The sequence below is a fragment of the Aplidium turbinatum genome, chromosome 3 (genome assembly GCF_918807975.1).
Source record: "Aplidium turbinatum chromosome 3, kaAplTurb1.1, whole genome shotgun sequence".
Classification (NCBI taxonomy): Eukaryota; Metazoa; Chordata; class Ascidiacea; order Aplousobranchia; family Polyclinidae; genus Aplidium; species Aplidium turbinatum.
In genome coordinates, this window is record NC_137474.1 from 36,146,127 (window position 1) to 36,159,023 (window position 12,897).

General features: G+C 38.0%; 1 protein-coding gene across 2 annotated transcripts in view; it reads right to left on the bottom strand.

The window, feature by feature from the left end:
- Window positions 1–1,410: 1,410 nt before the first annotated feature.
- LOC145767153 (uncharacterized) overlaps window positions 1,411–12,897 on the bottom strand; it is a 45,928-nt gene continuing 34,441 nt past the window's right edge. For both annotated transcript variants that reach the window (XM_082578917.1, XM_082578916.1), the window contains exons 6-14: window positions 11,997–12,758; window positions 10,669–11,385; window positions 10,300–10,355; window positions 10,034–10,119; window positions 7,471–7,597; window positions 6,512–6,620; window positions 5,831–5,904; window positions 4,808–4,922; window positions 1,411–4,546 (exon numbers count right to left, since the gene is read on the bottom strand). In XM_082578917.1, the coding sequence (XP_082435043.1) occupies window positions 4,366–4,546; window positions 4,808–4,922; window positions 5,831–5,904; window positions 6,512–6,620; window positions 7,471–7,597; window positions 10,034–10,119; window positions 10,300–10,355; window positions 10,669–11,385; window positions 11,997–12,758 (2,227 nt within the window). In that variant the 3' untranslated portion in view covers window positions 1,411–4,365. The remainder of the gene's footprint in view (window positions 4,547–4,807; window positions 4,923–5,830; window positions 5,905–6,511; window positions 6,621–7,470; window positions 7,598–10,033; window positions 10,120–10,299; window positions 10,356–10,668; window positions 11,386–11,996; window positions 12,759–12,897) is intronic.

Below are 12,897 nucleotides of genomic sequence, written 5' to 3' on the forward strand. Positions count from 1 at the left end.
TATAAATTGCCCGCTTTCCAATCGATGTATTTTTGCAAGCAAACATACGACCTATGGATAATTGGGGTCAAAAGTAAAAATATCGTTTGTGAAAGAATAAAAAAATAAAATAAATAAAAAATTGTTGAATTGCAAATGCAAAATTCCCAGACAGCAAAAAGTTTTCTTTTTACATCTTTTTAATGTAGCTAAACTTTGAAGCAATGTAAACAGGTTAACTTTTTCCTGGTTGAGTGTCAGTACAGTTGACAGAGCAATCAAGACTTTCCAGCTGGAAAAATCTTGTATTCGTGTGCAAACTTTGAATCAATGTAACAAAAGACGGACATAGCTACCATAGAACGTTTGGCAGTGCACGTAGTTCGTTTATGATTTCACGCTCAACAATTTTTTGTTGCCAAAGCTATATTTTTCATCATTACTTTCAGTGGTTACAACACAGTATTGGCTATCAAATCCAGGTTTATTTGAAATTCAAAGCAGGCATGTGCTCAAAACACGTCCAATGTGATGTTTCTCATCTGAATGCAGTCAAAACTACTTTTCTCGAGGCAGAGTTTGCTGTTTTTCAAATCTCTTATAGTCTTATCACAGTGCGCATTTATAATCTGGGACAAACATAGCCTTCTTTTGGATAATCCTGCTAACCGGAACAATCTGCTGAGGAATTTTCCCTTCAATACTAATTTAGGATATTTTTACCGTTTTAAAATTGGTTTATCTTTGAAAGCAATTTGCTATTTTTGTTCGTCCCCTCATAATTTGAAGACTGTTGTGCTTCCACATGTAGTATTTTGTAGCAAGTGTTAGAAAAGACATGGAATACAACTTTACCGAAATGATATCATGTCACATTGTGTTCAAAGAAAGAGTACAAAGCAGCGATGCATCAATTGAATGATGCTGATGAGACGTTGATTTTCGAGGTAATGTCAAACTGGTGGGCCAGAAAATACGTCAACGAACTTTCCGCAGAATGTTCGGTCGGTTGACGTAACTACCTCTTTATGACACGAGTCTGTGGGGAAAGAATTCTCTGCTCCGACAGTTCACGAATAAATGACGAGATCGGGCAATGATGGTTCAGCTCTCGAAGGGTGCCTTCAGTTCAGTTGTTTTTATTTCTGACCATCATATCAAAAACAATACACGTCAACATAGCAAAGGTCGAGAAAAAGGTAAAAGCGACAAAACGCGAAGTGCCTTCGAAGGCACCTTTGTCGACAAAACGACAAAGTGCCTTCAAAGACGACTCCAGTCAATGGCACCTTGTCGGTTAAATAATGGACAGGCAACACTTGACAAACTCTACTCTGAGTGGTCTGTTCAGTGAGTGGTTCAAAGCATTTACAAGTATGCGAAACTGTCATTGTATTCAGCTTCCAAAGAGGCTTTCTCAGTCCTAAAATTTCTACGTTCCATTCTCTTTGCCAGTGTTCCATTTCAACTACTTATTCAAGCATTACAATGACAAAAAAAGAATTATTTTTTGTTGTTGGAAAGCTATCCAGAAACTCACAATGTTCAGTTTAATCCCGAGTTGCTAGATCTTAGTTAAGGACATTAAAGTCGAAATTTTAGCTGTCCACCTCGATTTTTCTATTCAATTTCCACAAATATTGCGTGATTCTTATTCAAATATGCAGCAACTCCGAACGTTGCCACATGTGATGCAGAAAATGAGCTTGCTAATAAATTCATCAGATACTTGCCAGGGTGAGCGTGTATATTCGGTTTGAAATATGTTAGACAAAATAGCACAAGTAATTTAATTGCAGCATGACAAAAAGCAATGACATGGTTATGTATCATGAACTTTCAACAGCATTCAATTGGGGGCTATTCAAGCTGTATGTGGTGCCGCAGTGATGTGATCCTAATGACGGTTCTAACAGCATATTTGGGGGGTAAATGGCATTTTACGGTAAGGATGTATAGACCCTTAGTATCGTTTAGTTCTAGCAGCCTTTCAAAAGCGATGATCTATTAGGCTACTGCATTTTGAGAAACCCATTCATGTGGAAACAAGAATTAAGTTGTTTTTCAATGAGCTGTGAAAATATTTAGACTGCATTTTCGCAGTTGTACATCTACATAAAGAATGCGGAAAATAAACAATAGTGTCATGTGTAATTGAATTAAAGAAGCAAAGTCTGCAAGTACTGTTATACTATATTATCTAGAATCATTGCACGTATCTATCCGCTTCAGGTGAGATAAAGTCAGTAGAGCACGGTGCAAATGGTTGTACACGTACAATTGTACATTGTACAGGTAATTGAATACGAGACTCGATTTGAATTATTTTGAATTTTCAGAAGAAAAGAAAAAAAAACGAAACAGAGAAGCACGCTTTACAGGAAGAGGTGTACAGGTGTCGGAGTTCTGGAGTAGGCTATTTAGGAGTCGGAGAATGAAATTCATAGAAAAAGCGGGACCCGGAGTCCGATTTTTGGTCAGCTGGTATTTTTAGCATATAAAATTACGCAAATTAAATATTTACGCAGATGTTATTTTTGTGTACCTCTAGTCCTATGCTTTTCTTTTTATGACAGGAGATAGAAAAGGTATAAGTTATAATATAAAAGCCTGGATTTTTGGTTTCGAGGTGGAGTCTGGATCTGGAGCCAATATCCCTAAAATACATGGCGCACGAATGGAGTTTAGAGTCACAGACTTTGGAGTGGAGCAGGACTCCAGAAAACCTGTACACCTCTGTTCACAGGCTAGCAAAATCAAAATAACGTGAAAATGAATGAACGTGTACCGGTATTAAGAGTTTCACCTCAAATATTATAAAAGCGTTTGTTCTTTGGACAAATGTCTTCAGCAAAACAATATTATGCAAGTTGGCTATCACCGTCGGAGTTCAATGTTTACGTACTAATCAGAAAAATTAATCTTTTACAAAAAATTAACTTCTTCAGCAACTGGCAAATAAAACGCAATGGTATTATGAACAAAACAATATTCTCAGACAATACACTGCTCGTCACTTTATCTTAAAAGCGACGTGACGACTAATAGAACGAGTTAATGTGAAAGACAAGTTAAAAACCGACACACAAGCTATAGGAAGAAACTTTACAAAAGCAGCCAACGATATCTTTGAAGTGCAGCAATGTACAAAATGAAAACTTGATATTTCGCTACTCCTTAGTAGCAATTTTTAACACCATTGAAATGTTAGGCAACGTAAAAATAACGATGAAACGCTGATGATGGCAACAGAAGATGACATGGGAGGGGGTAACATATGGTACAGAACAACAGTTGGGAACAGCTGACTGGATGACCAAATGGTCTTTCGCTGCTCATGGGTAATTGAATTGTTTGACACTTGCACGTAGGCCTATTATAGCGTTTCTCTCAGTTTATGAATTGTATGTTATGCGATACGTGATGTAGGGGAAGACGGGGCAAAACGAACATTTGCTTATTTGAAACAACTACAAACAACATTTTTTGTCTCTATTTTCTAAAACTACTTGAATGAATAATCCACACAAAAAAAAATTGAAACTTTCGTGCGACACTCAGTGGCAAAGAGGTCGAAATAGATTTTTCAACTTTGTTATGAAAACTTGTCTACTAAATGCGATGATATTTAGGTGTTTTAACTAATTAATAAAATAAACTTCCAGGCAAAGCCAGTCATATACTTTGTCCGTTTTGCCCCATGCCCGGAGCAGAATGGACACCCAGAATAAAAATCATTTTTGGAAATAAACTAAAAAAGAAAAACACATTAAGTTTCATACTCTGGGCAATTGTTGTTAAGTGAAATGTTAATTCAAAACACGTAGCAGGTCCAGAGCACTTTTGAAGTTAGCATGTCCGTTTCGCCCCGCCTCCCCCTAAGCTTATTGTGTACTATCATAGAATCCGATTGGTAAATAAAATTATTTCTTCTCTCTCTCTCTGGAAGAGCCTCTGTTCAGAGAACTTACCTTATTCAAATAGAAGCAGCTAGTTTCACTCCAGTTTTAAAGTCAAATTAAGTATTATCTCACTCATATTGTATCACAACCGAGTAGAGTAGATGGCCAACGACGTATGGAATAAAATGCCTCAACTTTAATGACAAAAAATTGTGGTTGAGAGGAGGTTTCATCATTTCTTTGTTGTGTTCTAATTGATTATGTTAGCCCGACTGCGGTACCAGCGTTTCCAAAACTTCTGATTTCATCTGCAGCGTTAAAGATGAAACTAGCATCGGTACGTTTGCTTACGGTACGTTTGTTGAGCTATAAGTGTACTTTGTTCATTCTGTGGTCTGTTAGTCAAGTTTAAAAATAACATAACTCATCAAAATAGTCCCCCACCTACGGTTCTAACCTCTTGATCGTGGTTGTGGAGACATTACTACGAAACTTGTTTTAATGAAGTAGGTTGTTCGGTTTTTGATGATGCTTTGGCTTTTTTTCGCTTGGCAAACATCTTCTTCATTTTGTTTTTCTTTTTCTTCTTCATAGCCTCGGAGTCATTTGGCGAATCAATCCGCAACATCCTCATCTTGTTATCATCAACATCCTCTTCCTCCTCCCTGAAGACAGCAGTAGTCAAAGACTTTTGAAAGCTTTTTTTGCATGCTAATGCATTATTACTTGTTACCCATCAAGTAATAGTGATCGTGATTATTGTTACTTGTTACCTTGCTACATATCTCTAGACTTTTAGATTAGAAAAGTCCTTAAAATGAAAGCTTCGACTCAAACCATTTCAACTAAAAAAAGTAATTCCGAGGTTTATTTCTACACACAACGTTTATAGATGTTGTGCAATGCACTGCATAAGATTTGCTTACTCTGCTCTTGCTTCCTCTGCTGAAGTGATGAGCGTGTTTCTCTTCTCTACTATGGTCATCAGTTGATCCAGCAATTTACTTTCTTCTTCCTTTTCTTTGTCGGACTTTTCCGCATCTAGAGATGAAAATAAAAACGTAGTTATTTTAATCGAGAACACTGAGAGCCAACAATTTTTCACAACTCTTTGACAAGTTAATGAGTGTGTTGCTCAGTTTTTTCATGTTCTCAAACGAAGAGTGATATGATTCTCGCCAACCCTGATAGGTCATTAACGAATATCGATCGATGATGGTTCGACTCTCGGTGCGCGAGGTTGAACAATACATGGCAGCTTTCAATGGAAGGAGCAGCTCTCAAGCAACAGTACAAGAGGATACATCAAATGGTCAGCCTGGAAGACTAAACTACTACAAGCATACGAAACTGCCAAGCTAACCTACACATGAACTCTGTTCTCGAATGTTTTCTTAGTCAACATACGATACATAGTTCGTTAAATAGTTTGAAAAAGCAAATGCACTAACGCTGAAAATTGAATGAGGCTGTTCGCCAGGCAATTTAGTTACCGGCAAATAACATGATGCGTTCTACTGGTGCAAATTAAGATGATCTATCACAAGATGTATGAAATACGTGATAAAAAATAATTGACGAAACGTCGAAATAAAAGCAGATTCTCACTTAAACCGTATACATCTTGTGATAGTTCAGCTTAATTTGCACCAGTACAACGCATCATGTTATTTAAAAGCACTAACATTTTTTTTTATAAAGATTTTAACTGTGAACAAAAGGAGAATATTCCAAGCAAAAAGGTTGTGCACCATTGTGGTGCTTCTTTCTAATAGGTAATAAAATACAAAAACAATTTAAACACTTCCATTTTCATCTAAAATTAAAGTAATGCATATAGGCTGTAATAACTCGATAAACTTCAACAGATATAACAAAACCAAAACGAACTTCTGAAGCAGTTCGGGTTTGACAGACGTAGATATAAAAAAATAAATCATAACACAAACCAGGTTTGTTCAGTAGTTTTCGAATTTTGAATTCAATATCAGCATGTTCCTGCTCCAGCCGTTGCTGTTGCATCCTAGAGTCATACAGCGAGTTATACTTATTGAAAGCTTACATGCTTGCCAGCCGATAGTGCTACAACGTGTAAGTTCAACTTGTTGCGTTGAAGAATGATTCGACATTTCTCGGTTTTCGGATAACGTGTACAGGATCTGAAATAGGTTTCTCGCAAAGATCTGACATAGATCTATTTTCAGATCTGAAATAGGTTTCTCGCAAAGATCTGACATAGATCTATTTTCAGATCTGAAATAGGTTTCTCGCAAAGATCTGACATAGATCTATTTTCAGATCTGAAATAGGTTTCTCGCAAAAACGAGAAACCTAGTGGCGGACCGTGATCATTTGTAATGGAGGGACTGTATATTGGCCGATGTGTTCCGATAGGCGACGATAGCTAACTATTGCAGCCTTACAACATACTATCCCATAGCAATATAAAGTTAGAATATTTCTAGATATTGATAGCTTATGCCATGCCAATTTCTATTACAGTACCGCAATTGTTTTACATACCGCAATAAAAGCATTAAGGAATGTCAACGATTTCATAAATGTTCTTATATAATTGCTTTTACAAAAATGTAATAAACAAATACAGTAAAACAAAATGGAAAACGTACATAAAAATTAAGTCGATTTCCCTTCGGGCGAGCTTGTTCTTCTTACAAATAAGTGAAATCCATTGGTCTAATGTTTCCTCGCTTTCATCCTTACTGTTGTGGTCATGGTCTGATGAGCAATCAAAAACAGCAAGTTAGCTTGAACCATTGGATACAAGAATTGACATACCGTAAGAGAGCTTTAGCTGCAACTCTTACAAGAAAAGAGATCTATTTATATTTTTGTTGTTTATGGAGATTTCCAGACAGACCGACGTTTTATTTAAATGCATCTTGCAACGGATACTTGCATAGCGCAATCGCTTAGGCTAACCCAATAGTCAGATTAAGTCTGAAGACAATTGAAGTAACCTATATCATACATTATTATAAAAATATAGAATTTTTGTAGCTTCATTATTGTTAACATGGAGTGTTATAAAAGACAGCGGCCAAAACTGTACTTTTAGAACATTTAATTACGAATGGTAAACATTCGTGACTTCAGTTGCAGCGTATCTACATTGTATTTAGTAAATAAATAACGAATGACTGCTGAACTCATCGATGACGACCTCACTACGTCACACGCCACCCCGACATATTTTAAATAGCAACAGAACTACAGTAAATCAGTTGGACGTCAAAGGTAGAGTAGCCTCATCACTGCAGTTGAACCGCGGCCTCACCAAACAATGATGATATCTTTTCTAATGAGGATAAAATATCTATAGCTAGCGCCGATGTCGGTGCACAATAGTTCTTTTGTGAGTCCAAGAACAAGTCAATAACAGACAGTAAAATATTTTGCAAGATTAAAGTCAACTGATAATTTCACTACTTACAATTTATTTTAAATTTACCAATTGCAAGTATGCGATGGCTTCATAACCGTTGTTCCATGAGTTTCATGTCCAGTTAAAAGAAACAAAACGACTTTTATGCTCAGCCTTAGACAAAGATTAAAATGCAGCACGCACCTTCTTTTGCTATTTGATTTCTTAGAGTGTCTTCAAGTTGCACTCCCTTGATCTCCATATCCTGCAAATGGACGTGCAAGAACTCCATCTCTTTCGTAATGTCGTCTTCCGTCATCTGGCTTTTGATCTGAGGAGAGGATTTGTTTTAAGAGTTTTCCTACATGCCGGCAAAGATTGCGCTGGAGAACAACGAGACAGATTGCGCAAAACTTATTATACAGTACACACTACACAGTATTGGAATTTCACAAGTCTGGCTTTGTCGGAATGGCAGCCGAAGGGAGCTGATTTTGCAAGACATTGAGAGTCGGGACTCGGCATGGTTAAGTGGCTTTATAACGTACCTACTTAACAACATAAAGATAGAAGACCTGTTGACTTTAACGAAACTACAACTAATTGCAGCAACAAAGAAAAGAGTTAAACCGACTGGTAAAAGCGGTGGTCGAATACCCTTGTGGCAGAATTAGTGGTGCGATACTGACGAGCCCAGCTTCATGGGCGAAACACGGTGTCTATCGCTGTCAATTCTTGCTACAATCGGCTGCCGAGAAACATATAAAATCAAAAGTTTTAAAACTGTTCGGCCATACTGAAAGATCAAAATTCGAAGTCAGCAAAAATGTAAAGTAAGGTCAACGGAAAGAAGAACTTGGTTTAAGTGCGGCACACTGGACGAACCACATGTGGAACACGGAGTGGCAAAATCACACCTCCACGCTCCGTGACTTCATACCCGACGCCGATCCCCGTCCACCAGGGATGTCCCTCGCAAGGCTTGCGTGGGTCAGGCTAAACCGCCTGCGAACTGGCGTCGGCCGCTTTCGTTCGGACATGCACAAGTGGGGCCTGGCTCCTTCATCAGAATGCGAGTGTGGTGCCACGGAACAGACCGCATACCATGTCATCCACCACTGCCTAACCCACCGGCCTCCTCACGGTGCGCATGGTCTGAGGGTCCTGGACGACGAGACTGCTGAGTGGCTGAAGATTTCCTGCCCTCCAATCTAGCCTGGAAAGATCGCTCATACGCCATCATCAACGGAAAGAAAAAACGAGGCAGACCACCAAAACGATGGCATGACAACAAACAGGAAACTACAACATCCAGGAAACTTTATTTGAGGACACTAGGCGAGCTAGTTGAAAGCCGTGACATATGGAGGCAGATGACACGTGTTGTTGCGCAGTCTGCTTCAGGCGGAGGTGGCGTCTAAATAAATAACGCATCAAGACCAGACAACATAACAATGTATGTTTTTGGTTTATTTGCTTGATTTTCTTGCTGATTTAAAAAAAGAAAAATAGAGAAGTAAAGTTTTCAAAATTTATATGACATCTTCTTCCATGAGACGTAAAACAGGAAAATATCATATGAATTTTGAAAATTTTACTTACCGTTACCGTACTCTTTTTTAAACTTTATAATTGTTTCAAAGTGCTACAGCGACCGTGGCAAAGTTCAAACTGATCATTCTATTTCGGTCTCCAGCACGTCATAATTTTCTACTTTTGTCGCTTCTACCCATTTCTAGAGCTCTGCTGCGTTTGGCATGTATTGTTTTGGTTGTGATGGTCAAAAAGAAAAATGCACTGAACTGAGCTCATACATGACGTTGTTGCTTAGGAACTTCACGGTCGTAGAACAAAGCGTCACGCAAGCTTAGTACAAGCTCGTACAAACAAAATCAAGTCATAAATAGGGTAATTTTGAGCTAACAATTTCAAAGATGAACTTTATACACTCTTTTCGTGTCTAACTCTTAAAAATTTGCAGCAAATTTACAACGTTGAATATGTAACCGGACAATTTGTAATAATTCGTAGTGTAGCAATGAAGAAAGCGCATTGTCTTGATTAAAATATCTATTCATGCAAATCAAGTTTTTGTTTAAATTTTGAAGTTTTGCCGATTGACTGGCAATGTCTTCAACGTATCATCATGGCATTTCAGACATTGGAGGTGAAAAATCGACCTGGTTACAACGCCGTATCATCACATAACTTTTACAGCTGGCAGAGTTGGTTTCATTTTGACATTGATTCAACGTCTGCAGACGGGTAAAAACCAAAGTTTTGTGAGCAGAAACTCAGAAAACTCTACTATTTCACAGATCATCTTTCGTTGCAGCAGTTGGATTGGCGCTAGTTTGAAAGCACGACTTGTGCTCACGAAAAGCAACAGACAGTCGCATTATGACAAATACTAATTCAATGGTTAAAGAGTAAACTTCATTGCTTGTTATTGTTTGCCTGTACTCGTGGCTGTACAAGTTGGGCAGAACAGTGGCTGTGAATGTTGCATGCTGAGTAAGCCATTGAACATTTTGTACTGTTTGTAACTGCATTAAAAGTTTATATTCAATTCAGAAGGTTAACTGCGATCTATTAGCATGATCAGTTGATCACAGTGAGATTTTAAATCTTTTGTCCAATAGTCAATGACGTAAAAACGTCGCAGAGACTTTAGTTTATTTTCTGCAATCCAACAAAAAAAATGAAGTTCTAATACTGCACAACACACATAAAAAAAAAGAGATAAATCAAAGCTATGTTATCTCACATCTCTTTTGACCAGCGGAAACCCAAATCCCGGAGCAGGACGGGACGATTTCACTTGCCTGTGGGAGTTGGGGCGTCTTGATGGACCTAAGTAGTTTATTAGTTAGCGAAGACACAAAAAAGCACTTGAAGTTTTTACTTAGCCGGTGTATAACATGCTAACATTCTACAATGCATACCAAGGACAATACAACTTCATAAAAAATATGTTCTCCCAAATTGAATAAACTCATTGATATGTTAATAAATAGGTGGGATAACACTTACTTTGAGTTGGAGAAACCGGCATGTTTGAAGCTGAGTCTTGCGGGTTGTTAACGTATCTAAAAGTGACGTCATGTTTAAAAAGAATGATGAGTTTACTAGTGCAGTCATCAAATGTTTTAATTTTAATGTAACAGCTAAGATTGAGGAATTTTCATCGATATTAACAGAGAAATCTAACGGGCACTTGGTTAGCACTAAAATCTATACAAAGTGGTCAATGCATTGTCATATTTTAATGGCAAAAATGGCACAACTAGATGTCAAACATGAAGCTCGTTAACATCACTCATTTCTCTTAAACTTGACTGGATACAATTTTGAAGAAGTCAAGTTTTTTTGAGCAATTTATGGAAATATAAGAAGACTTACTTTTTATCAGTTTGATTAAGTTTGTTCATCTGTTCCATCTGCTGTTCAACGTTCAATTTCCAATTCGGAGCAGCTCTTTTTTTAACAGGAGCATCTTTTGATGGCTGTCCAGGTGAAAGTGCTTGAGTTGTTTTCTTTGGTGATTGAAACGAGGCAGCTGTATGTTTTGGGGACTTGGCTTGGGAAGAGTTTTGTGAAGTGTTCTCTTGAGTTTTTGACTGAGGTGGAGATGGAGCATGAACTTTTTTACGGCTCGGAGGAAGAGGAGCATTCGAAACTTTATTTTCTGCTCCAGGATGAATTGAATTAGAGTTGATATCGTTAGCATTGGACATTTTGACAGGTTTTGAATAATCTGGCTTTTGAGATTTATCATGGTCTTCTATTTCTTCCTCATCACTGTCATCTTCAAATGGATTAAGTGATTTATATGGCTTATCTAACAACATCTCAACATCTTCAAAGTCATCCGAAGACTCGTTGCCAAAAGGGTTGAGAGCATCATCATAAGACTCCTTGTTTTCTTCATCCAAGTCCGAAGATGCAAAATCTGACATAGCAAACGGATTAAAACTGTCATCATAATCATCTTGCTTGGATTTCTTTTCTTCAGTTGATTGATTACGGTCTAGTGCAGAATTCGATGATGAAAGATTAGAACGTGGTTTCGGTTTTGGCTTTCCGTCGCTTGATTTGTCCGCAGAGCTAACGAGAGTCCTTAAATAGTAAGTGGAATGTTACAATATTGTACAGAATATACTGGTTAAATGTACCACAAACTCTTTAGGCCTACTGGTTTTCATGCTCCAATAGTCTAAGTTGCATAATTTCAGTGATTTTTTAGAGTATCTTTGAAGCGCTTCATGGGGACACCAACACTGCAGTGGCCTGTGAAAAGCTCTCCATATGAGGTGATCTTGGGGAGTCTGTGCTTGTCCATCCTGGAAACATGGCCGATCCAACGTAGTTGGCTTTTTAACAGAGATGATTTAATGCTAGAGACAGATGCCTGTTGAAAGACTTCAGTGTCTGGGACAAGTTTGCTCCAGTGAATGTTCATAATAAATCTGAGGCAACAGCAACACTGGTGAAAACGATCCAGCAGTGTTATATACTGGCGGTATAGCACCCAGCATACTAATCTATAGAGGAGAGTATGTTAAAACGACTGCCTCATACCATGACCTTTGTTCTCTTTTGCAAGTTATGATTGTTCCAAACTCATCTCTGAAGCTTTCCGAAGGCAGAGTTTAGTCTTACATATTTAAAAGTACGATACAGCTTCTGAAACTAATAACATTTAATAAAGAATTTTCGCATCAACTCACCTTGGTTTAGCAGTGGGAGCCTGGGGAAGCTCACTAATTAAAGGAGCAAATGGAGACAAAGGAGAAGAACATTCTTTGTTGTCCATCGAGATTGAATCACTGGACCTTGTATTACGCGTCTCCTTTGCATCTGTCAGTGCTTCAAGTAAAGGAGGAAAAACATCTGTGTCTTCACTTTGCACTTCAAGATTATCATCATCAGCTGATGTTGTGATTTCCACTTTAAGACCTGTTGCAGGTGCATCAGAACTAGAAGTTGTCGTTTCGGTGATAGCTTCATTCTCAGAGTTGCTTGGCATTGAGGAACTAACAGTGTGAGCTTGACTTTGTTCTTTTTCGTCTTCTGTGTTGATAGCTTTTGGACTGCAATCTTCCGTTTCATTATCGCTTTGAGCAATGTCGATTTTGATTGTTTTAACGTTTTTTAGTTCGGGATTGTTCGTCTCATCTGTTGCAACTGACAAAGTTTCTTCAGGACTTCGATTTTTTCTTTCAGGCTTGTTCGGAATTTCCTTTTCGAGAGCACCACCGCTAAGTATTTCGGGTGTTACTATCGAGGAATTTTCTGAATTGGTTTGTGTAGGGCATTTTGATATATCTTGTTCGTCAATGGCTACTTTCTCGCAGTCGGATGCTGTCTTGTTAATTTCAAGATCTGATGATTTTTCAGAAACTAATTCAGGAGTTTTTGTTGCATCATCTCGATTATTTTCAATCGGTGGAGATTTTTCCCTGGTGTACATTTCGCTGAGTGATTTCGCTCTGAAAACAAACATCATGAAACAAGCATGTTCAAAACGGAATAATAGGATTACAGTAGAAAGAAATTGACAAAACAAATAAGAATGTTTACATGGAAACTACTCTGCAAGTCGACTAGCTTCGCGGCGCAGCAAATAAT